This window comes from Odontesthes bonariensis, chromosome 1 (genome assembly GCF_027942865.1).
Source record: "Odontesthes bonariensis isolate fOdoBon6 chromosome 1, fOdoBon6.hap1, whole genome shotgun sequence".
NCBI classification, from domain to species: domain Eukaryota; kingdom Metazoa; phylum Chordata; class Actinopteri; order Atheriniformes; family Atherinopsidae; genus Odontesthes; species Odontesthes bonariensis.
Window position 1 is genome coordinate 47915657 of NC_134506.1, and position 26625 is coordinate 47942281.

Here is a 26625-nt window from a genome sequence, read left to right on the forward strand (position 1 = left end):
CCGAGGTATGAGCCACATTTGAAAAATGAATTTTCAATTCATAATTTTTAATAAATTCATAATTCCCATAACTATCAAGTCTATTACCTTTCCCTTCCACTAACCCTAACCCTAAGGTCACAGGAACATGCTGGATCACAGGACTGTATGCCTAAACATAAGTCCGAGGTATGAGCCACATTTGAAAAAGGAATTTTCAATTCATATTTTTTAATAAATTCATAACTCCCATAACTATCAGGTCTATTACCTTTCCCTTCCACTAACCCTAACCCTAAGGTCACAGGAACATGCTGGATCACAGGACTGTATGCCTAAACATAAGTCCGAGGTATTAGCCACATTTGAAAAATGAATCTTCAATTCATATTTTTTAATAAATTCATAATTCCCATAATTATCAGGTTTATAACCTTTCCCTTCCACTAATCCTAACCCTAAGGCCACAGGAACATGCTGGATCACAGGACTGTATGCCTAAACATAAGTCCGAGGTAGGAGCCACATTTGAGAAAGGAATTTTCAATTCATATTTTTTAATAAATTCATAATTCCCATAATTATCAGGTTTATAACCTTTCCCTTCCACTAACCCTAACCCTAAGGCCACAGGAACATGCTGGATCACAGGACTGTATGCCTAAACATAAGTCCGAGGTAGGAGCCACATTTGAAAAAGGAATTTTTAATTCATATTCTTTAATAAACTCATAATCCCCTCTCATTAACCCTATCCCGATAAAAACCCTCCGACCAACATATCACGAGTACACAGAATCAGGGAACAGATAATACACCACAATAGGAACAGACGACAGCAAGAACTGATGGACAAGGAGGCCCCGGCCTACCACTGCACACGACACACAACCAACCACAACCACACTCAGGGAGCCTTTAAAGCTCCATTTCACACGGTACATAAACGAACAACACCCCGGGAGGTACTAAACAAAACACAACCAATAAACCCCCCCCTCCCCCTTAATAATCTGGAACAAATTAATACTCCAACAAATACCATAATTCCTCTTCACTCTACTCTATTCCCCCCCCCCCCCCCCCCTTCTTTTCCTCCCCTCCTTCCTCTCTCTCTACAACACATGACACACACGGATACGGACCTTGTGTCTAACACACCCACTTTTTAAAAAATATAGATCCAGAAATGCACGGAGTTTCCCACGGCCTCCTGAGTTACTCCAAGACCATCCCAGCACACGCAGCAACCATCAGTTAGGTCCTGAGCGACAGTGCACCTCCCTTGGCACCTATACCAAACTCCATGGTGGTTGAACAGGAGTCCGAACTGGGACATCACGTAGGAGGGGGCCATTGAGCCTAACCCCAACCCCAACCCTAACCCTAACCCATGATGCATTGCAACCAATAAAAAAGTTAATTCTGAGTTTCTTTGTCCAATTTTTACCGTATCACCACATATATAACATATATCAAAATAATCGACTGACCGCCATGAACCCAAATATGAAACCCGATCATGCGTCGAGCCCAACGGGTGACTTTTATTACCACATCTAGGTATGTTTTACCACCCACAACCGCGAACGCGGGTACAAATTTCGTCGCATAAAGGGTTGAGGCTAGACCGTTGTTCTTCGGATCCTGCCGACCGGTCAACTTTCAAAGGTAAGTTCCTACTCGAGCATTCAAACACATTTCCTGTAGTCGTGCGGTGTATGGGGCACAGGAAATTGTACATTTTACTCACCTTTCCTGAGGTCGTGCGGTGTATGGGACACAGGAATTGGTTTTTCAGCACAGCTCAGCAGCAATTCCTGTAGTCGTGCGGTGTATGGGGCACAGGAAATTGCTTGTTGAGTTAGCATGGGAGTCTTGGTTGGCTCCAGGAGGCAGTGCTTGCACGGCTGGCCTGGTTCCTTCCTTCTCCTGGGGTGACTGGGAAGGCAGCGCTCGGTCGTGGCTGGTCCTGGTCATTCCTGGGGGGGACTTTCCTGGGCATAGCTGTTGGAGGTATTTTAGGGGATCCGGAGAGGCAGCGCTCTGTCGCGGCTGGCTCTGTACCCCCCTTTAACCCTCTGGTTGACCGGGAAGGCAACGCTTTGTCGTGGCTGGTCCTGGCTCTTCCTGCTGGGGATACCTTGGGGTGGGCATGGGGGTCCGGGTGGCTCCAGGAGGCAATGCTTGCATGGCTGGCCTGGTTCCGCCCTTCTCCTGGGGTGACTGGGAAGGCAGCGCTCGGTCGTGGCTGGTCCTGGTCATTCCTGGGGGGGACTCTCTTTAACATAGCTGTTAGGGGTATTTTAGGGGATCTGGAGAGGCAGCGCTCGGTCGCGGCTGGCTCCGGACCCCCCTTTAACCCTTTGGTTGGCCGGGAAGGCAACGCTCTGTCGTGGCTGGTCCTGGGTCTTCCTGTTGGGGATACCTTTGGGTTGGCATGGGAGTCTTGGGGGTTCCCGGAGGCCATATTAGTATGGCTGGCCGTGTTCCTTCCTTCCCCTGGGGTGACTGGGAAGGCAGCGCTCGGCCGTGGCTGGTCCTGGTCATTCCTGGGGGAGAGACTCTCTTTAGTAACCACCGGAGTTTGATCCTCAACTCTTCAGCCCTGATCGGCTGGACCAGGGTAACCAAGCGGTGTTAACAAATGGTCCATGCGGGTCAGGGGGTAAGTATGCGGCCCCCCTGGGTTCCGACTCTAGGAACAGCACGCAGGGTGTGGTGGTCCAGAGCGGCAGGACCTTAATCGTGGCTCAGTCTTCTACGGGGATTAGCCCCACTCACGCATCAGTACATGCCGCACCACACACGTCCAATCTGGCCTTTAAAAGACTTGAATTGGTTCCTTTCTCCATTCTTAACCCTAAATTCTCCATCCACTAGTCCAGCTTAGGTGACTAGGCCGTGGATGCACCGGGACCATAGCTCCTCCATCTCCCCGTTCCCCACCTTCCATCCCCTAGCCCGACTTAGGTGGCTAGGCCGTGGATGCACCGGGACCTAGTCTTTCCATCCCTTAGCCTAACTCGAGTGATTAGGACGTGGATGCAACAAAACTTATAACTCCTCCAAGTACTCGCGTCCACTTGTAATAGCACGGGTTATACTTATTTTAAGACTTAACTTTTAAACATGGATACTGTTCCAACTTATTTCTTTTATCCCGTAACCCGTGATTTACAAGATTGATACTTAACTCAACCCCAACGCGCCCCCTAAAAAAACGGCATTTAATCTCACTTTTTTATACTTACCTTACATAGGCCTCTGATAACACTTCGTAAAAAACAGTCTCAAATGACTAGTCCCGTTCAACTTTTAATAACCCTAAAATAAGACAAAAATCTTAAATTACTTACCTCGGTCTCCAATCGTTGACTACCGCCGTCTCGTCCCTAATAACCACCTTCATTTCCACTCCTCACACTTCTTGACCAATAAACTACGAACCACCTACCCTACTGACTTCCAATAAACATTTGTCTAATTGGACGATTGACACACAGCAGGACATGATCACTCCTGTCTGGGCCTCCCTCGGGTGAGGGTGTATGGTGGTAATGGCCGAAACACCCGTAGACCCCGGGGTCCACCACTGATGATGTGTCAAATAAATCCTTAGTTTGGAACCACCTTACTGTGGTCCCAGACTGGACTAAATCTAGATTGACTTCTCCCCACTATTAAAGAACCCTTTGACACCAACTTGACACCGACCTTGACTTTACGTTGGATTCCAATTTTTCTCGTCTCTCTTCTCTAATACCACTTATTCATCTTAAAAACGCTTATTTCGAGAAACATTTCAACCTTAAATAGGTTTCGCAACAAAGTAACTCTGTCCACAAGATTATCACTAATCCTCGGGGACATCGTTGATCGCCGCAAGGTTAACCGCCAGGATAAAGCTATCACACAAAAAAATCTTAACCCCTGAAACACCATGATATAACCAGCCGTGGTCAGCTTGGCTGCCGCGAAGAGTATGACTCTGCTGCTTCGGTATTTTCAGGGAGTCTCAATATACCATCAACTTAAAACTAAGTCCTATTTATTAGTCTCCTATATGACATATTTTTTAGCTCCGTATTGATGTAACAAATCGGATATCCATTTCGACCCAAAACAGTAATGCTAAGCGAGTAGAGGCTGTCACGTTGACAGGCGCCGGCCAGTGCCTTACCTTTAGTTCTCTATACCAAACCGTGAGTATCGTTGGATGCCTCGGGGGGAACTATCGAGACAGATTATACACACCTAACCCCTAACCCTAACCCCCTTACCCTAACCCTAACCCTAATTACCGTTCCAGAGATATAAGGATTTTAAACTTTGTTTTGGCTGTATCTCCGGAATAGAAGGTCGTAGAGACTTGAAACCAAGTCTGGCGTGTTCAGAACCATCGAATTATGGCAGGCGGAAACAACTTCTGAGGCTCTAGGACCAGCCGTTCGAAAGATATCGAGTAAAAAGTAAAGTTACGGGGGTAACTTTAGGGGTTTTAGCCCTATATCCTTACCCTAACCCCTAACACCCTAACCCTAAACCCTAACCCTGTGAAGAACATATATCAGAATAAATTTTTAATGACCACACACCGTACACCCCCCCTACACATTTCTATTACATATAAGATGTTCGGGTCCACTGGACCCAGGGCTAAAAGAAGTGTGGAAATTGATGTTCTGTGTACCTACACTCTGTCCTCCTCCTGTCTGGGCCTGCTGTTTTGTGTGTGTGTGTGTGTGTGCGCGTGTGAGTGACAGAGAGAGTTTCTGCACCTGCGGTTCCCACACAAGTTTTCAACATTTTTGCAAAATTCAAGCATCAACACTTAACACATCAAGCATCTACTCTTGTTTTCCCGCACATTTGACCCCCTGTCTTGCGGGAATCTTTATTTTCTCCCATTCTATCTGCAACAAATTGGAGGCGGGACACTATAAATATAGATTTGCCAGTGTGGTTTCTTATCACAACCGATCAAGATGGCCAAAAGGATCAAAATCACATGCGACAATTTTTTTACCTCGCACAAGCTGGGACAGGAGCTCCTAAAAAGGAAGCTGACCTTGGTGGGAACAATACGGAAAAACCATTCAGAGCTCCCACCTCAACTGCTGACTACAAAGAACAGGCCTGTCCAGTCTTCCATGGTTGCCTACACGGCTGACACATCCCTGGTATCCTATGTGCCAAAGAAAGGCAAGAATGTGGTACTCATGAGTACACTGCACGGGGATGGAAGAATCTGTGACCAGGAACATCACAAAACAGAGATCATCATGGATTATAATGCCACAAAAGGAGGGGTAGACAACATGGACAAGCTGGTGACGGCCTACAGCTGCAAACGGAGGACTCTACGCTGGCCACTGGTGATATTCTTTGACATGTTGGACATCTCAGCAAACAACGCCTTTGTCATTTGGATGGCACTTAACCCAGAGTGGAACAGAGGGAAGCTCCAGAAGAGACGCCTCTTTCTCGAGGATCTGGGAAAAGCTTTGATTGCTTTTAATTTTTAATATATTTTTTTTCTCTTTAAATTGCTGCTTTATGCTGTTCTTTTAAATGCCTTGTCTTTATGTAAAGCACATTGAGTTGCCTGTGGTATGAAATGCGCTATATAAATAAAGATGCCTTGCCTTGAATCCGTCGGTCGGGCCAGTTCCCCTATCCTAACCCTAACCCTAAGGAGGGGGAATCAGTTCCCCTATCCTTACCCTATGGATAAAAGTGTCTGCCAAATGCATAAACATCATTGTAAACTGAACCTTGAATATACATACCTTTAACAGCAGGCTGTTAAAAGAACCAATATACAGTACTAAACGAAGCCGTCTGCCTATACAACGCTGCTGTTCGATAGTCATGTTACAGATTTGTAGGAAACGTTCTTATCACATTGACATACTACAGTTTGATGATTAAAATAAGAGGCCAACAGTTATTCCCGGTTCAGTGATTTCTTGCATATAGCATTATTTTCTCAGACTCAGTGTCTTTAATGATAGTTAAACATTTAATGTCATCACAGAAGTTTGATGTGTAAAAACAGATTTACATGACAAATGCCTGTCAGACAATAAAATTGGTAAATCCACTGAGTAAAGAAGGCCTCCTTTTCACATCTCCTTAAGTGTCAAAGAACAGTCAGTTTAATATATTTAAAAGTTAATCTGGAGACAGCTAAGGAAAAACAGATAAAAACATTTAAAATTCTTCCATTGTGTTCATTGACCAATGACTGATATGGAAATGTTGAATACATTACTGATCTGCTGAAAACATTTAAATTATGATTCATATGTCTTTCTTAACCAGTTGTCATATATTTTCAATGCAAACACTCAGCATCACATGAAACATCTGAGTTTCTAAGTGAGTGTGTTGTCCATCATTCTCAGCTGCGTATACTTAACAGTCTTTCACAACAGGTAAAGGTGATACTGAATACTTCACTTTTTGTCATCAAATCCCAACTTAATCTGAACTCTAAAAACTGCCAAAGTCTGGTTTAGATTTACTGGTGAATCAATGAAAAAACATTTCTAATTTATAAAGAAATAACATAAAATGGGACTTGCACACGTTTCCATTGATTGAAGTTCATAAACTCAGATTTGATGTCTGATGACAGGGTGCCTGGTTCATGGTTGTAATTCAGTGGAATTTATAGTCCTAAAAGGAAACAATAATACCAAGAAACCTGTGGCATCCAAAAAAAATAGAAAGACCTCTTCTTTAGAAATTGCTTTGATATTTTTGAAAATCTAGCATATCATATCTTGTTATCAAACTGTTTCCTGTCTGAACCTACACGTCTGGTTCAGACAGGAAACAGCAACTGAATCACATCATTTTTTTTCTTTGCTACATCAGGCGAGATCCACAAAGTTGTTTTGATTCCAAACAAATATGTACCAAGTTATTCAGAACAGACAGAAGCCTTCTCATGTTATATTTATGAAGGTTTTACATATGAATTAGAATAAAAAACAGCAATGGAAAAATGACCATTGCTGTTGGAAACATGACCATCTTATTCATCTGTGTTCCACAGTTCTCCTGAAACTATTACACCCCATCAGAATACCTACTGTAAGTGTGACATGTCCGTGGTTTAAGTTACAGTGTTGTGCCCTGCTGCCACAATAATTTAGGATATGCACTATATTGCCAAAAGTATTCATTCACCAATCCAAATACCTAAATCCGGGTGTTCCAGTCACTTCCATGACCACAGGTGTATAAATCCAACCACCTCAGCATGCAGACTGCTTCTACAAACATCTGTGAAAGAATGTTTCGCTCTCAGGAGCTCAGTGAACTCCAGCATGGTGCCATGATGGGATGCCACCTGTGCAACAAGTCCAGCCGGGAGATTTCCTCGCTGCTAAATATTCCAGTCAGCTGTCAGTGGTGTAGTAACAGAGGTCGCCAACTTTCTGCAGAGCCGATCGCTGCAGACCTCCAACCTTCATGAGGCCTTCAGATTAGCTCAAGAATAGTATAGAGAGCTTCATGGAACGGGTTTCCATGGTAACTGCATCCAAGCCATACATCACCAAGTGCAATGCAAAGCGTCGGATGCAGCGGTGTAAAGCACGCCGCCGCTGGACTCCAGAGCAGTGGAGACGCCTTCTCTGGAGGGACCAATCAGGCTTCTTCATCTGGCGATCTGATGGAGGACTCTGGGCTTGGCGGTTGCCATGGGAACGGTACTTGTCTGACTGCATTGTGCCGAGTGTAAAGCATACGTTCATATGAATATAAAGGCAGATGAGCATTTTCTTTTGGCAATATAGTGAATGTCACTGTGGATGCAGAGTTCTCACTTATAATAAGTAATAATAACAATTTTCATTTTTTTATTACTGTAAACTGTAGTGTCACTACAATTTTTACTCCTTTTACATAACTGCTGGATAGTGTGATTCTATCACACGTTTCTTGTACCATTGATCCTTTCATGGGATTTATTGACAAAAAGAAAATATGCAGTAATTTCAGCCTTATCCTTTGACTTTTGTCCATATGTATGAAAATCTTTGGTTTAAATACAACATTTAAAAAAACCTTGAGAGCAAGCAAAAAGCATAATTAAAACAAAAAAAATTCTAAAAATCAACAGTCAAAATACAGACAACACATTCTGTGGTTCAAAAGTCTCAAAGCAACAAGCTTTCAAAATTGTTTTTTACACCGTGTGACCGGATGAGGTTTTCTGCCTGACCTTTTTCAAAACAGGACATTCACACAATCTTAAGGATTGATATTTAACTATCCAGTAGTATAATAATAATAATCAGGATTTCTGATTGAAATCAGTTAGATGAACTGACCAGGTGATACATGGTGTGGGTTCCAAATATCAAAGCTGAGATTTACATTTATTTCTCAAATTAACATGATAATTGAATACCAAATCTGGAGGAACAAGAGAATAGAGACAAATTAATGTCTAATAGAGAATAAACTAAATCAATGTGCATCTGACTGCAGAAGAGTTGCACAAAAGTCCAGCTGACGAGACTGTAGGTTTATCAGCTCACGTTGAAGGGAACATCAGGGCTTATAAGAAACTGGACACCTCATCACACATGTCATATGTTACGTCAGCCGACAGATATCTGAATATCAGGAAAACTTAAGAAACAACTGGGCAACATTTTTTGAAAACTGAAGTTTGCTAAATGTTCAGAATGTGCATGAAGCCTTCCACTTTAGGTAAAAATTAAACATTTATGGAAGAATGAATTTCATCAAATATCAGGATGCTGATGTTATGGCAAGAATGTGAAAGTGGAAAGAAGCTTACTCCTAGAACAATGATTTACTACAGCCCCTCACATTCCACTGTGAATCAGTTCATAAAACACCAGAGTGGTTACTGCAAACTTACCTGAACTTCACCAAAGCTGCAACATGACCCAAAGCTGCTGTAGAAAATGCCCTGACCAACACCTGAGACACTTCGCTGGGTTAAACAGCACCTGTGGGTCCAGCTATCTGCCAAAAACATGTGTGAGTGTGTGTATTTAGTATTATTTAATATTCATAAGGTCCAAAAACTAGGAGCCCAGTATGCTTATGGGGGGTTAAGCTGATTAAAAAGGGTATACTATTTATTTATCCCTTTATAAAAATGTAGCATGATATTAACATTTAAAATCTGGCTATTTGCCCTGTGGGATGATCAAAAATACCACTCAAATAACCCGTCAAACTAAAGAGAACACACGTCTGACTCTCTACACTCAGGACAGCCTTAAACTTTTCATCTCCATTCTTAAATGTATCCAATAACCAATCATTTATCCGGATGTTTGTTTCCATTGTGGCTGTAATGAACTGTGCAGCCTATAGGGGGCACTAACGTAACGTTGGACTGTTTACGCTGTATTTCTTCACCACATCAGTTGTTGCTTTCCCAAAGGCTGGAAAAACATCCCTAACAGCAGAAGCAGGTACGGCAGGCACCAGCTGATCCTGGTTTTCAGATATATGTGAAGTTGGATCATGTGACCACATCAGATCAGCTGACTGAAACAAATTCCTTCTAAATCAATCCCCTCCTCCCGACAAGGGCGCATAAAGAGACATAAACCTAATTCAGAATAGTCAGTTGCACAAGTCCTGTGTGAGCTGTGAAAGATGTGTTATATATAGAGATCATTTTTTAAGGAAGCTTCGTAAGAAAAGAGTTTGGTCATCAGGTTTGAATTACCCCAGAATCAGGATGGGACAAACCTTTTATGGCTCCCTCCTGTGGGTTAGGGATTAATCTCAAACACATGCTCAGATTTCCAGGCAGATTTGTTTCTCACACAGTGACATGAATGCTCACATGTCCTGATAGAGCAGCATGCCATTGAATATTGTGAGTGGCTCAGAAGAGTGGGGCAGTTTCCCTGTCACCAGGTCAATGCACACCGTGTCCCGAGTCTGCAGAGGCAGGATGATGCTGAAGACGGCCAGAGAGCCCGGAGTGATTTTAGCCTCAGCCACAGGGTTGTTCTCCAGGCCTTCAGGCTGATACCCTCCGGAGTCCACCCGGGCCATGCCATAGTTTGACCTGGAAAGGACCGCCTCTATCTTTTCATTCTTATAGCCTGTCAGCACAGCACTGAAGAAGTAATGTCCATCCACAGGGGCCGTGAAAATACCTGAAAGGGACACAGTTGAAACACAGTTGAGTCCTAAAGTGACTTTAAACTAAAAGGTTTGTGATCTTTACAAACATCCTTCTACCTCACTTTTAAAAGTAAGAACAATGTGCAAGCTTCCACCCTAAGCCAGGAAATGTAGAACTATATAACTGGAGGAAAATATGCCCTAAATACATCACATAATGCCTAAATAAATTAGCAGTCAGGGTAAAACTGATAACGTTCATTCAAACTTCTGTGTTCAGTGACTTGTTGAAGAAGTTGTCAACATACAGACAGGAAACTATTATTCCTGTTATTACCAAACAACATGCTCTACACATTGAGTGTAGTAGCACTTTCCACAATCAAAAATTAAGTGGTACTTATCTGGGGGGGCTTAGTAGGGTTTCGATGCGTGTCCACAAAAAACATCAATCACTACATGCTGTCATCTTTATGCTTGTTTATTCCAAGGACTCAAGGTTTCATTTAACTCAAAACAAACATTTCATTCATTTACTCACGATCAAAAAGATTGCTGCGTGAGACTCCCCCAGATTCTCAATGCTGAACTAAATCAGCCCCTAACACATATCACCTGTGCCTCTGCCTGGCTCGCTGTGGCAGTGGGTTAAATAGCACTCTTAGTATAATGGGCAAACATGCAACAGGTCAGTGTAGTTGTGGGGGAAGAGAAACAGTAGAACATGTATTATTAGAATGTCCTAGGTATAAGAGGGAGAGGAGAGGGTTGAGGGAAGGAATAGGTAAGTGAGGGGGGAGCTTAAGGAACTTGGTAGAGCATGGGAAGGCAAGGGAAGGGAGGAGGGTCATAATGAGGTACCTGGTGAAGACTGGTTTAGCCAAAAGAATTTAGATAGGAGTAAGAGGTAGAGTCCAGTAGATGGCGGCAAATGCAACTACAAGGATGCCAGCTGCCATTAAAAACCAAAGAAGAAGAAGAAGGCTCGCTGTGGCCAAACCCACCTCCCTCCTACTCCGCCCACGAGCGCAGGAAACAAAACCTGGGCAGCAATGCAGTCTATACATTCTGTTTCTTTTACCCTCTGAGACCACAGAATTACTTATTCCCAACCGGTGGTATGATTTATTAACTTCCATTTCTGCCTGCACACATCTCGTGCCTCAGCCTTACTCAGAGAGCTCTGCTCCGACTTAGGCACGAACATTTCCTCCTGTTACACAGCTGATACTGTCAGGATCTGGGTTTTCGGTTATGTTTTTGTGACTTAGTTATTGGTATTTTTATTCAGTGCTCTTTGTGTTTTCTTTATTAGATCAGCCTTTGTTTCATTTTAGTTCTGTTCTCTTGGTATTCAGTTGTTTAATTAATCCTTGTTCATTCTTTGAATTAGTTGGTTTGCTCTCCCATATTTGAAAATAAATCCTTTAACTTCATTTTTTGGCTCTTGTCTGTGTCTGCACCTGGGTCCTCCCTTAACCACATCATGACAGATACACAGCCTGCAGTGCTGCTCACCTGTTCTGGGGTCATAGAAGTCTCCCTCATTGACAAAGATTTCATTAAAAACAATAGTTCCTGTATCGTCCATGGGCACAGTGAGGGCAGCAGAAAATGAAAGCCTGTGGTCATTGGCATCAACACCTGGAACACCTGGAGACACACCCAGAAACACCATGAGGTCTGCACATTATGACTGAGGATGCATCACACTGAACAAACATGACTAACAGGATCATGTGTTTCAAGCCTAAAGGGTACACACCTGTTTCACCTCTGGGACCTGAAAAAAAAACACAGAAATGTTGTTAGAACGGGTGTAAAAGCTGAAGAGACAACAGTCTGTTTGTTTAATATAATCAGAACTAAAACCCAACTAATGTTCATTTCTGGCTTTCCCCTTTTCTCAGAACATTTTTAATTGACCCTCAATGATGCTCAACTCTACCTCTTTCATTAAAGGGGAACTTTGTGTTGTAGCCCCCTGTTGTAGTGGGCAGGTAGGATAACTCATTTAAAGAATGAATATCATGGAAAGTATGGTGTTGACCTGCTCTATGAAAAGTGCCCTGAGATGCTTGATGATTCAGCATTAATGAAACTGACCTGAATTGATCAGAAGGCTTTAATTATTTGTGCTGAGAATTATGACCATTTTTAAAATATGATTTAGAGCCAGAAGTGATGAGAGGACAGCTTCTGTCAGTATGGAAGGAACAGGTGAGCTAACCCGAACATTAAGGTTAAAATGAGATGATTTTAGTAATAGGTCCTGATCTAAAGTGGGCCGGTCTTAGGCATGAAACTCCAGGGCTGAAAAGGAGTCCCACTCCGGCCCGGCCATGGGAGTTATATCGTTGGTAACTCAAAATTATAAAGACAAAGTAACAAAGGAGATGTGCATAGATCCCATTCACTCATTCATCTGGTTTTTCTTTTGGTTTGGACAGAAGTCTGAGTGGCTTTGCTCTGAGATCTGAATGCTGCTGCATGATTTCACATCTCTCTCACCAGGCAGACCTCGGGCACCACTTTCTCCTTGTCGTCCTTGAGGGCCAAGGGGTCCCCGGGGTCCTGGCTGCCCATTGGAGCCTCTCTCTCCTGGAGGTCCTGGAGGTCCAGGTAGGCCTATGGGATGGTGCCAGCAATAAACACTTAAAGACTGAGAATTCAACATCACTTTACCTCAGAGACATTACTGACGTGAACTCATGAATTTATTTAAAGGTGCAATGGCTCAAACATTTTGTTGAGTTTAATCATTCTATCCAAAGTCTTGTGGTACTGACCACATCCCTCTATTTGTTTTCCTTAAATAACTTGAAGCACAGTTAGCCTGTTGGTAGCTAGCTGAGCTGAATAAATTACCTTCGTAATATTTTTAAATTCAAGGACATCTTGTCTCAGAGTGAAGCAGAAAAACTGGTTTATACATCTGTTACTTCAGGATTGGGCTGCTGTAATTATTATTGGGCTGCTGTAATTCTTTATTATTGGGCTGCTGTAATTCTTTATTATTGGGCTGCTGTAATTCTTTATTATTGGGCTGCTGTAATTCTTTATTATTGGGCTGCTGTATTTCTTTATTATTGGGCTGCTGTAATTCTTTATTATTAGGCTGCTGTAATTCTTTATTATTAGGCTGCTGTAATTCGTTATTATTAGGCTGCTGTAATTCTTTATTATTGGGCGGCTGTATTTCTTTATCATTGGACTGCTGTAATTATTTATTATTGGGCTGCTGTAATTATTTATTATTGGGCGGCTGTATTTCTTTATCATTGGACGGCTGTAATTATTTATTATTGGGCTGCTGTATTTCTTTATTATTGGGCGGCTGTATTTCTTTATCATTGGACTGCTGTAATTATTTATTATTGGGCTGCTGTAATTCTTTATTATTGGGCTGCTGTAATTCTTTATTATTGGGCTGCTGTATTTCTTTATTATTGGGCTGCTGTAATTCTTTATTATTGGGCTGCTGTATTCGTTATTATTGGGCTGCTCTAATTCGTTATTATTGGACTGCTGTATTTCGTTATTATTAGGCTGCTGTAATTCTTTATTATTGGGCTGCTGTATTTCTTTATTATTGGGCTGCTGTAATTCTTTATTATTGGGCTGCTGTATTTCTTTATTATTGGGCTGCTGTAATTCTTTATTATTGGACTGCTGTAATTCTTTATTGTTGGGCTGCTGTAATTCTTTATTATTGGGCTGCTGTATTTCTTTATTATTGGGCTGCTGTATTTCGTTATTATTGGGCTGCTCTAATTCGTTATTATTGGACTGCTGTATTTCGTTATTATTGGACTGCTGTAATTCTTTATTATTGGGCTGCTGTATTTCTTTATTATTGGGCTGCTGTAATTCTTTATTATTGGGCTGCTGTATTTCTTTATTATTGGGCTGCTGTAATTCTTTATCATTGGACTGCTGTAATTATTTATTATTGGGCTGCTGTAATTCTTTATTATTGGACTGCTGTAATTCTTTATTGTTGGGCTGCTGTATTTCTTTATTATTGGGCTGCTGTATTTCGTTATTATTGGGCTGCTGTAATTCTTTATTATTGGGCTGCTGTATTTCTTTATTATTAGGCTGCTGTAATTCTTTATTATTGGGCTGCTGTATTTCTTTATTATTGGTCTGCTGTAATTCTTTATTATTGGGCTGCTGTAATTCTTTATTATTGGGCTGCTGTATTTCTTTATTATTGGGCTGCTGTATTTCTTTATTATTAGGCTGCTGTAATTATTTATTATTGGGCTGCTGTAATTCTTTATTATTGGACTGCTGTAATTCTTTATTGTTGGGCTGCTGTATTTCTTTATTATTGGGCTGCTGTATTTCGTTATTATTGGGCTGCTGTAATTCTTTATTATTGGGCTGCTGTATTTCTTTATTATTAGGCTGCTGTAATTCTTTATTATTGGGCTGCTGTATTTCTTTATTATTGGTCTGCTGTAATTCTTTATTATTGGGCTGCTGTAATTCTTTATTATTGGGCTGCTGTATTTCTTTATTATTGGGCTGCTGTATTTCTTTATTATTAGGCTGCTGTAATTATTTATTATTGGGCTGCTGTATTTCTTTATTATTGGACTGCTGTATTTCTTTATCATTGGACTGCTGTATTTCTTTATCATTGGACTGCTGTATTTCTTTATTATTGGGCTGCTGTAATTCTTTATTATTGGGCTGCTGTAATTCTTTATTATTGGGCTGCTGTAATTATTTATTATTGGACTGCTGTAATTCTTTATTATTGGGCTGATGTAATTCTTTATTATTGGGCTGCTGTAATTCTTTATTTTTGTCTACAATTAAATGAAGACAAAACTGAGATCATTCTGTTTGGGAGCAAAGAGAAGAGGGTCAGCGTTGGTAAATATAGATAGATAGATAGATAGATAAATACTTTATTAATCCCAATTTGGGAAATTGTTTTGTTGCAGCAGCATACAGTAAAGATATAGAATAGAATAAAATAAATATAAAATAAAACACAATAAATAAATAAAAATAGTGAATAAACATTCGCTATGTACAAATCTACAGTATTTTTTGTTTTTTGTTATTGTTTTTTTAGGAGAGACTTCAAGCCTATTGAGGTTGAAGTTCTCTTCCAGCCAGAGGGGAGGTGTTATAGATGGTGATGGCTGCTGGTAGGAAGGATTTCCTGAAACGGTCCTTGTGACAGCGGAGCTGGATGAGCCTGTTGGAAAAGGAGCTCCGCTGTCCAACCAGCAGCTGGTGGAGAGGATGGGTGGGGTTATCCATGATGGATAACAGTTTGTTCAGTGTCCTCCTCTCCACCACCGATTCAAATGAGTCCAGTTTGCAGCCGATGACAGAACCAGCCTTCTTAATAAGTTTATTAAGCCTGCTGGTGTCACCGGCTCTGATGCTGTTCCCCCAGCAGACAACAGCGAAGAAGAGTGCACTGGCAACAACAGACTGATAGAACATCTCCAACATCTTGCTGCACACGTTGAAGGATCTCAGCTTCCTCAGAAAATAGAGTCGGCTCATCCCCTTCTTGCAAACAGCATTGGTGTTGGTCCTCCAGTTCAGTCCGTTGTCCAGGTGCACTCCCAGGTACCTGTAGTCCTCCACCACTGCAACATCCTCTCCCAAAACGCACAGAGGCTTTGGAGCCGTCCTCCTCCTTCTGAAGTCAATGACCATCTCTCTGGTCTTTGCCACATTCAGAAGCAGGTGATTTCTGCCAGACCAATCCACAAAATCCTCTACCAGCGCCCTGTACTCCCCCTCCTGTCCATCCCTTATACACCCAACAACCGCAGAGTCATCTGAATACTTCTGCAAGTGGCATGACTCTGAGTTGTATTTAAAGTCTGTGGTGTACAAGGTAAACAGGAAAGGAGACAGCACAGTCCCCTGAGGAGCTCCTGTACTGCCAACCACCACATCAGACAGAACACTGCCCAGCCGGACATACTTTGGTCTGTCTGTCAGGTAGTTGGCAATCCAGGAGATGATGGATGTGTCGACCCCCACGACCTGCAGTTTGTCACTCAGTAGACCCGGCTGGATCGTGTTGAATGCACTCGAAAAATCAAAGAATGTGATTCTCAGAGTGCAACCCGATCCATCCAGGTACGAGTGAGCACGCTGCAGCAGGTAAACAACAGCATCATCCACCCCCAGGTGAGGCTGGTAGGCAAACTGTAGCGGGTCAAGGGAAGAAGCCACCTGCGGTCTGAGATGCGTCATGACCAGTCTCTCCAGCACCTTCATCACATGAGATGTGAGAGCTACTGGTCGGTAATCATTGAGTCCAGAAGGAGTCTTCTTCTTCGGGACAGGAACCACGCAGGACGTCTTCCACAGTGCTGGGATCCTCTCTAGGTACAGGCTCAGGTTAAACAGGTGCTGGAATACCACAGACAGCTGGCTGGCACAGGTCCTCAGAACTCTGGGGCTGATGCCATCAGGTCCTGCAGCCTTGCCTAGGTGGAGTCTCTCCAGCTGTCTCTTCACCTGGCCAGTACTCACAGTCAGGCGGGGGAGGGGGGCTTATGCCTCAGTTGGGTAAAAGCAGTCCGGAGGTGAGGTGTTAAAGTCCAGTGCACTCAGCAGGGGGGATTGAGGAGTGGAGGACAAAGGCATTGAGAGCAGTCGGGGGTTGATGTCCACAGGATGTGTGGTGGGGGGGGCGAGGTGTGAAGTGGAGGAGACAGCTGAGGGTGGGGAGCTGAACCTATTGAAGAAGGTGTTCAGCTCGTTGGCCCTCTCCAGGGTGCCCACAGTCTGTCTGCCTTTCACCTTGAAGCCGGTTACGTCTTTCATCCCCGACCACACATCTCTGGTGTTGTTCTGCTGGAGCTTGGCCTCCAGCTTCCTCCTGTAGGAGTCCTTGCACTGCCGCAGTTTGTCCCTCAGGTCGTGCTGGATGCTCCTCATCTGGGCCTTGTCTCCTGCCCTGAAGGCCTCCTTCTTCCTGTTCAGGAGGGCTTTCAGGTCACTGGTGATCCAGGGTTTGTTGTTGGGGAAACAACGTACAGTCCGTTCCGGCAGTGTGTTATGTTCACAGAACTTGATGTAGTCCGTGATGCAGTCTGTCATGCCATCGATGTTCTCTCCATGTGGCACACAAAGCACATCCCAGTCAGTCGTTTCGAAGCAGTCCTGTAGGGTATCATTAGCCTCATGAGTCCACTTCCTCACAGTCCTTGTGGATACAGGCTGCCTCTGAACCAGGGGGACATACGTTGGTGCCAGGAGGACCAGGTTATGGTCAGATCTGCCAAGGGGGGGGAGGGCGGTGACCCTGTATGCATCCTTTGTATTTGCATACAGGAGGTCCAGGGTTTTATTATCTCTTGTAGGGCAATCAACATATTGGAAGAATGTTGGCAGAGTTGAGTCCAGGTTTGCATGATTAAAGTCACCATTTATACTCACAAACGCATTTGGATGTTGCGTTTGGAGTTTGGAGACAGTGGAGAGGATGACGTCACTAGCAGCCTCGGCATCAGCTGATGGAGGGATGTAAACAGTGACAATAATGGCGTAGGAGAACTCACGGGGCAAATAGAACGGACGTAATCCCACAGCTAACAGTTCAATGTCCGGGGTGCAGAGACGTTCCTTCACGGTAACATGACTGGGATTACACCACCTCTCATTCACGTACAGTGCAATCCCTCCTCCCTTCTTCTTACCGCTCAGTTAAACGTCCCTGTCCGCCCGTACGGTCGTGAAGCCGGGGAGAGCTGCGCTGTGGTCCGGGACGTGCGCGTGCAGCCATGTCTCCGTAAAGCACATAATGCTGCACTCCCGGTATTCCTGCTGGGTCTTTATCAGCGCGCCAAGCTTGTCCATTTTATTCCCCAGTGACCTTACGTTGCCAATTATTGTTGCTGGGACTGCAGGCTTAAATCTCCTCTTCCTGGTTCTCCGCCAGACTCCAGCTCTGCAGCCCCGGCGTCTCCTCTGCAGCTCCTTCGGGATGTCCGGTCTCGCTCCGGGCAGTAGCGCAGGTTTACACAGGGCTATCAGCTGGTCGCGGGTGGAAACAATGCCGTGGCTCCTCTGTGCGTGGCTCACCGTGACAAAAAGTGATGAAAAGAGGAGAAAACAAACCAGAAATCTCACGAAACAAAAAGTGGCCATTGTAGGGGATGTTTATAAATAAATACTAAAAGAAAGAAACACACAACTAAGTAAAAGTGATAGAAAGGACGAAAAAGGTGAAAAAAAAATCACTGGAGCTGCTGCAACAGGCTGCTACCTAGGGTGCGCCAACAATTTTATTCTTGAGACTTTGGCCCTTACAATCACTGAGCGAGTCGGTAACCTCGGAGTGTTGATAGACTCAGATCTGACTTTCAGCAGCCACATCAAAGCTGTCACCAAGGCAGCTTTTTACCATCTCGAAACATCAACAGAATTAAAGGTTTCCTCTCCCAAACAGACCAGGAGAAACTCATCCATGCATTCATCTCCAGTAGACTCAATTACTGTAATGCTCTTTTAACTGGACTTCCCAAAAAGAGCATTAAACATCTGCAGCTCATCCAGAACGCTGCTGCTGGAGTTTTAACCCGGACTAAGAGATCTGAACACATCATCGCCTCAGGCACGCTCAGGACGGGAGATTGGACTGAAGACAAGTTTCAGTGCAATCTGTTGGTTTCCTTAGCTAGGAAACTGTTTTTGAATTGGCTCCATATGAATGAATTGGATTATTTTGATATTAATTATAATTACAATGAGTTGAATTCCATTCGCCTTGAATTGAACTTTATTATTTAAGTGCCTTGAGATGACATTTGTTGTAATTTTGCGCTTTATAAATTAACTGAATTTAATTGAAATTTGCAATTTTAAACATTTCTACAATTATTAAAGCTTGTGATTTACATGCACCCTGAATGGGTCACCGTGCACGATCACACTCACCCCTAAGATCAATTTAGAATCTATTAAATTAACATTGTTTTCGGACTGTGGGAGAAAGCTGGAGAACCAACGCAGGTAGAAATATAATCATTGGAATGTTATTCTAAAGTAAGTGCACCAATTGTTAAAACAGAGAGCTTAATCGAGCCCTCAAGGTGTGGCTGAATAACATAAAATAAAATAACAATGAAAGAGAAGAGAGGAGTTAGCAGCTCACCGGTGAGGCCGGGGGAAATCTTCAGGTCTCGAAGCACCTGGTTCAGGCTGGAGTTCAGGCTCTTCATCCTGCTGTGGATGTTCTCCTGGTCCTTCTGAATAAATCCCAACATGTCTTGTTGATGGATGACGGACTCATTCACAACAGAAACACATGACCACAAACTCGTCACATGTTGATTCAGTCCTGAATGAGGAAAAAGGCAGAAAATCAGACATTTTATGAAACAAGAAGAGTCATATTGTGGGAAACAGAAGTGAAACAGTTCTTATCAGTCCTACTTGGGTGATGTGATCATAGCCTGAAGACTGATGTCTGAGTTAATGACGAGGTGGCCTTCATGTATACACTCCTTTATTTCCTATCCTTATCTTAATGAGAAAACTCAAAATTAGGGAACGAGGCCATGAATTCCTCAAGGGAAGTTAATTGAGGTGAAATATGAAGTGAGAAGTAGAATTGTCTGATCATAGAACAGTACCATCACTTGTTTTTTTTTTGTTTTTTTAGAGTGGCTCGCTACATGGACATTAGAAAATAATGATTAATAGAAAGTAATTCAGATATAAACCACTTCTGCTCTGACAACTTTTACATTCTGTTCTATAATACCATTTCTGGAGTTAAAATGAAACCGTCAAAACCAACCACACCTTCCTTGATTTTGTGGATGGAGTCAGAAACACCATCCAACTTTCCACATACTCCTTCCAGCTTTGACAGCCTCTTCTCCAGCCCGTCTCCGGACCTCTTACAGTCTCCCATCTCCACCAGCAGCATGCTCTCGAACTGACGAACATCCCGATCCATCTTATCCAGGCGGTCTCGGCTCTCCTCGATGTGCTCCGTCACTTCCTCCTGGATTTTGTCCAGCTCAGAGATGATCTTGTCCTTGGTGTTTCCTGTTCATAGTGAAAGGTGTTAACATTAGCTGAGGAACGTACAGTAATGAATGAAGGTTTAACTGAGCTGGACCCACCGAGGTCGGTTATGGCACTGCCATGTTTGTGCACAGTGTGTTCCAGACCCTTCAGGGTGTCGTTGATGGAGCTGAATGTGAAGATGACCTCAGACAATTCCCTTTGAAGCGTCTTCAGCTGATTATTGTTGATGGAGCCTCCAATCACACTGTGGCCATCTAAAGGTTTTCCTGCATCCAGCCTGGGACCACCACTGCCACTGGGACCACCACTGGGACCACCACTGCCACTGGAACTGCCACCTATTCAGGGTTTGGTTTGCATACAACTTTCATTACATATTTCAGTTATGCCTTAAGTTATCTAATTCATATAAGGCAGAGATACTCATTGTGCGGCTCCTCAAAGGTTTAATCGGCGGCTCGCACTCGCATAGTAGCTTATAACAAAATGGTAACAATAACAATACATTTTTTCAAATAACACACAGCAAATACTGCACAGTATTAGGTATTTTTATTAAGTTTGCATTTTTGTAGTATTAAGTATTTTTATTAAGTATTAATTAAGGCTTAATGGTGTTTCCTAAAGGGAGCTCTGTTAAACCTGGCAACGCAGCCCGCTTAAACCACAGAGCACGCTAGCTCCTTTAGCCAGCACGACGGATCAGTTTTTAATTTTAAAAAAAAGGGCAAAAACCAGCACAAAAACCAAAACGAAAATCAGCATGAAGACGCCAGAGAGGGGACGAGCAGGCAAACATCGGGTGTACCGCGAGATGCAGGCACAATGGATCGGTTTTTAATTAAAAAAGGGCAAAAAGCAGCACAAAAAGCAGCACAAAAACCATGCTCATCCTGAATGTCTCACTATGATTACAACAACAAACAACAAATACAACATGAAGAAAGTCGAGGACATGCAGGCCAGCTTACGCTCATCCCAGTATTAAGGTAAATGTGGTCTGAATTGAAAATGTATTGGCTGTGTTGTTTCTTTTTTGTGGGATGTTTTATATGTAAAAATGCATATTTGCTAAAGGGGACTTTAGTATGTTGTGGTAAAAGTGGCTCTTCTCTTGATTTTGCTCTGCCAATGTGGCTCTTGGGAAAAAAATAGTGAGTATCACTGCCTTAAGTTATCTAATTCATATAAGGGATGCCTACAAAAACATTAGACTACATGAAGTACTTTAAATAGTTCCTGAGCCTAGGATTTTAAAGACTTTGAGATATTTTAAGATGACATGCTCTCTTATTCAGTATCTACTTTAAATGCTCATATCTTGTATCTTGTGATAAGAAGATACAAAATTATTAGAGCTGACTGAACTTCCTCTAAGAACTAAATACAGCAGTATGATGTTGAACTGAGGGAAACATAAGGATGGACAGGGCAGCATTAACTCTAACCAGAAAGATTAAAGAACACGTGATTGATGGATCTGACCTGTGGACGTGTCATGGCCGCTCTTACATTGACCGATGCACGTCTGAACATCGGTTCGCAGCACACGGACTTCCTCCTGCAGGAGGGAGCAGATGTGGGAGCAGCCGTCTCCGTCCAGTCTCGTTTGGATGCTGTTGATGTGGTTCTGCATTTTCACCAGTGCATCCTGGGAACTGTTTTTCAGCCTCTGGAGCTCATCCTCTACTTTCCCACACAGCTCACCGTCTCTCCCCAGCAGCTCCACCTCCGTAACTATCCGGTTGAAATGCTCTCCGTGGTCACCGGTCAGAGATTTGATCTGACGGACATCATGACTCAGGTCCAAAACCTGGAAATTTGTTTACCAATTAACAATCACATCCCTTTAATCTCAGCGTCTTAAGAGACATCAGTTTGTAAACACTTCAATGAATTAATTTAACATAAAGTGGGTAAGTTATAATAATTCACATTCTGTGTCATTTAAATCTACACAAAGAATGAAGATGAAGGCAGCCCAACGGACTGTGTTTAAATGTTTTTTGGCTAAAGATCAGACAACATATCATAAGAGCCTGAATATTGAGTATCAGTTTATCGGCAGAGAGGGTCATTACAATTACATGTGTCACCGACCCCCCAATGTGCATGTCGCATACTTCTCCTACTACTCCTACTAACTTTAACTTTTTTTAAGTTCCCGGATGCATACTAGATTCTCCGAAATGTTGGGTATGCATCATGAGGTAACTACTCATACTCAAACTACCCAAGATGCAACGTAACGTGACGTCGCCGATCGTCATTTCTTGTCAAAACGGCAGTTTCAAGCTAGCTACAACGAGGGTAGGTTCACTTCCTCTTTTAAAAACAAAAGCACCAATTGTATGGTAATGGCTTTCCCTATGATAAAAGGCAACGGGTATTTTATTTTGTGAAAATAACAGGAAGTGCGTTAGCTCACTGCGGCTAGCTTTAGTAGCGCCGAATTCGTGGGAACAAAATTGTAAACAGCCGGTATTTTGTCAGGTTTTCAACACGTTGGGGATCTAAACGACTAATTTCTCACCTGAAAATGTTTCAAATGTTGCTAAAGTTTACAGAGTTTAGAGCTTAAGAGAAATCAGCTTCAGGCCGGCTGATTTCGGCTCGGGCAGGAGCAAAATGCATTGTTGGTAAACGCTCTGCATACTGTCTGATCGATGAGTATGCAGTACGCAGTATGCAGTACGCAGTACGTTGTATGCAGTACGTAGTATGCAGTATGCAGTATGTAGTACGCACTACGTAGTATGCAGTACGTAGTGTGCAGTATGTAGTATGTAGTATGTAGTATGCAGTATGTAGTATGCAGTATGTAGTATGCAGTACGTAGTATGCAGTATGCAGTACGTAGTATGCAGTACGTAGTATGCAGTATGCAGTACGCAGTATGCAGTATGCAGTATGTAGTATGCAGTATGTAGTATGCAGTATGCAGTATGTAGTATGCAGTATGCAGTATGTAGTATGCAGTATGTAGTATATAGTAGGCAGTACGTAGTATGCGGTTTTGAACACAGCCATAATCACCTCTGAAGTTTCCACCTGCCCAAAGGTTTTGGTCACTGGATGGAAAGTGTGAATGGTTGTGAAACTGCCCGCAGATGCAATGCTGACACATGTGACTGTAATGATCCTGTGGGTGTATAAAGTGCTTTATAAATAAAGTTGGTATGGTATGTGACTGTAATGATCCTGTCTGCTTATAAGCTGATACTCCCCAGCATCTAGTTCAAAACTGAAGAAGCCTTTTGGATGAAAGGTGAAACATCTTCAAGAACAAAGAAGTCCAGGTGCCCTTATCCAAGCTCTTACTGTGACCTGGATGAATCTTATCTAACATCAGAGGACATATTATGTGGGACAGTAAGAACCAATCCAAACATGTTTCTGTTCATAAAGATGTGTCTATCTTTGAATTATTGGTGTAATCTAATGAAAGTGAGACTTGGACTTAAACACCTGATGTGTGCTTACCCTGCCATACAGAGAGTCTCCGGACACCGACAGGTTTTTGAGTTGAGTGGTGAAATGTTGAATCTGATCCTCGTTCGCCACTACTCTCCACTCAAGAGATTTCTGTGTTGTATTTTCTCTTCCTCCACCAGTCTCCGACAATCCTCCTCCCATGGTGGTTCCTGCCCCTCCTGCCCCTCCTGCCCCCCTCCCACCACCTGCTCCTCCCCCTGTAGCTCCTCGTTCTGTTCCAAACCTTCCCTTTCCATCGGTTTTGTCTCCTCCTCCTTTAGACTGGCTGCAGCCACACTCCTCCAGGGTCAACTTCATGAGGGAAGTGTTGAAGTAGTCCTTCAGGTTCTTCTCCAGGTTCTTCTCCAGGTGTGAGCACCTCTGCTCGGTTTGCTGCACATTGCTGTTGATTCGCTGCTCCAGGTCTTGCAGCAGCTTGTTCAGCCAACCCTTTGTCACCACACCATCTCCCCCAGCAGCCAACCCTTCCCCTCTGGACCCACTTTGGTTACTTCGGCTGCTGCCTCCGGCTCCGCTGAAGTCGGCGTTCAGACGGTGGAGTAGAACATCAAAGTTCTCTGAGGCGGAGCTGATCTTGCGTTCAGCATCACTGATGCGGTTCTGGAGGTCGTCCACAATGTGACAGCATCCCTGTGAGCGCAGCACTGTCTGCCTCAGCTGGTTTAGGTCCTGCTGATAACCAGCATCCAGGGCGTTCAGCTGCTTCTCCAGAGCTCGGATCCTCTCCCGGTCCTCCTGCTGCTGTCGGCGCAGAGCTTCCACGCCTGCCTGAAAGACACAAAACTCAATCAAATTTTTCCAAATACAAGCTTGTGCACGTGGTGCACGTTTATCTTGAAAAAGATAAAAGTAGAAGAAAGAACTTTTTAATGTTCATAGGTAGGGATGGGAATCGAAAACCGGTTCTTGTTGAGAACCGGTTCCCAGTGTTTCAATTCCTTGGAATCGTTTGGCCATTTTGCAAACGATTCCCTTATCGATTCCAGTGGGCGCGAATGACGTCACCACGCAGCGTTGTGTGGCGAGTCCAGCGCAGCCAGCAGCCAACAGTAAACATGGCGCCAAAGCGGTACAAACGCTCGAAAGTTTGGTTACACATCCCTAAAAAAGACGACAACAGGGCAACTTGCAAAGTGAATATTTCACCAAAGGGAGGAAATACTACCAACATGCAATAACTATGAATGAATGTCGCGTTTTCGATCCGCTCCGGACTAACGTTGGTGAATCTGAACCCAGCAGCGTTAGCAACGTTAGCATGTCCTCGGCTAACACTGCAGGTAACTAACTAACAAACACTGCCTATCATGTTAGCAGCATTTGCCTGATTGTAAAAGCTGCTGTTAGTAACGGTTAAGGTTAAATGAATGCCTTCTCAGGCATTACATTTAGATGAAATCATGAGAGACAGAGCCTGACTGGCTCAGAGCCAGAGGCTGGTGGTACTACCCCCAGTTCACCTCTACCTCCAGCTTCTCCTTTCACCAGAGCAGGAAGAGTTAAATTACCCAGGCCAGGATAGACCAATGTGGACCTCACCGTTGTTGGGTTTGTGAGGTCAGGACTCGTGTTACTTCTAAACTAAACAAAGTTGATGCTAATCGACCGGTTTGTTGTCCTTTTTCTCCAAATGAGAATCGATAAGGGAACCGACAAAGAACCGAATTGTTAAGCAGAATCGCAAATGGAATTGGAATCGTAAAATCTTATCAATTCCCATGCCTATTCATAGGTATTTACCTCCTTTGGGAGGCAGAGCCTTCAGTTATCAGGCCCCTCTCTTGTGGAATAAGCTGCCAGTAAATGTCCGGGAAGCAGACACCCTTTCCACTTTTAAGACCAGGCTTAAAACTTTCCTTTTTGATAAAGCTTATAGTTAGGGATGGCTCAGGTGATCCTGAACTGCTGGGGGGACTCATCTGTCACACCTTTCCTCACTTTACTCTCTTTATGTATATGTGATGTTATTGTGGTCATTAACTCGTGTTTCCCTGTTCCAACAGATATCCTTTGAATGGTGTTACAGTGCCGCCGCCGCCTCGGCCCCCCCCCCAATTTCTGTCTTCTCAAACCCCAGCTGGTGGAGGCGGATGGCCACCCTTCCTGAGTCTGGTTCTGATGGCCACCCTTCCTGAGTCTGGTTCTGATGGCCACCCTTCCTGAGTCTGGTTCTGCCAGAGGTTTCTTCCTGTTAAAAGGGAGTCGTTTCTCTCCACAGTCGCCTCAGGCACGCTCAGGCCGGGAGATTGGACCGAAAAACAAAAAGTTTTCAGTGCAATCTGTTGGTTTTCTTAGCTAGGAAATTGTTTTTGAATTGGCTCTATATGAACGAATTGGATTATTTTATGAATTATGATTATTATTAATTAATTGAATTCCAATTGGCTTGAATTGGACTTACTATCTAAGTGCCTTGAGATGACATTTGTTGTATTTGGCGCTATATAAATAAAAATGAATTTAATTGAATTTAATTGAATTTGATTAAGACAACATTTAGAAATGTCCTCTTTGTATCTACTTCCTGTTTAAAGACATTGTAATTACATTAATGTAATATTATCACAAAGACTAGAGGCAGACTGGAAGATGGCAAATCTTTTTCTCTAATGGACCTATAGGGAATAACTTGATATTTATGTTCCCTGACTAAGAGACAGAAAAGTCAAAGTTTTCTTTTACATACCATCCGAATAGAATCATTAGAGCTAATGTTGTTAAAACATAGTGTCCCCTGAATGTTATTTGGATAATCAGCTCATAAAAGGAGGCCTGATACCTGACAAGATGAGCAGGAAAGCGACACTCTCCTCTCCAACTCTCTCAGGATCTCCTCCTTCAGTGAGTTCAGCCTCCCTCCACTTATTCCTCCTCCAGACGCACTTCCATCCAGCTCATTGCCTTTTCCGTTCACGAGGTGGTTGTTAATGCTGACCAGGGTTTTATCGTGAGCCTGTTGGCGGGGATAATCATCAGACA

The 26625-nt window shown here is 43.3% G+C and overlaps 1 protein-coding gene across 1 annotated transcript in view; it reads right to left on the minus strand.

Moving 5' to 3' along the window:
- Positions 1 to 5939: 5939 nt before the first annotated feature.
- The window catches only part of LOC142382780 (EMILIN-1-A-like), a 40167-nt gene continuing 19481 nt past the window's right edge, over positions 5940 to 26625 (minus strand). Inside the window, exons 5-14 of the mRNA XM_075468903.1 lie at positions 26426 to 26599; positions 23635 to 24414; positions 21637 to 21964; positions 20247 to 20489; positions 19921 to 20169; positions 19268 to 19453; positions 12631 to 12747; positions 11885 to 11902; positions 11638 to 11772; positions 5940 to 10151 (exon numbers count right to left, since the gene is read on the minus strand). Of these exons, the coding sequence (XP_075325018.1) occupies positions 9829 to 10151; positions 11638 to 11772; positions 11885 to 11902; positions 12631 to 12747; positions 19268 to 19453; positions 19921 to 20169; positions 20247 to 20489; positions 21637 to 21964; positions 23635 to 24414; positions 26426 to 26599 (2553 nt within the window). The 3' untranslated portion in view covers positions 5940 to 9828. The remainder of the gene's footprint in view (positions 10152 to 11637; positions 11773 to 11884; positions 11903 to 12630; positions 12748 to 19267; positions 19454 to 19920; positions 20170 to 20246; positions 20490 to 21636; positions 21965 to 23634; positions 24415 to 26425; positions 26600 to 26625) is intronic.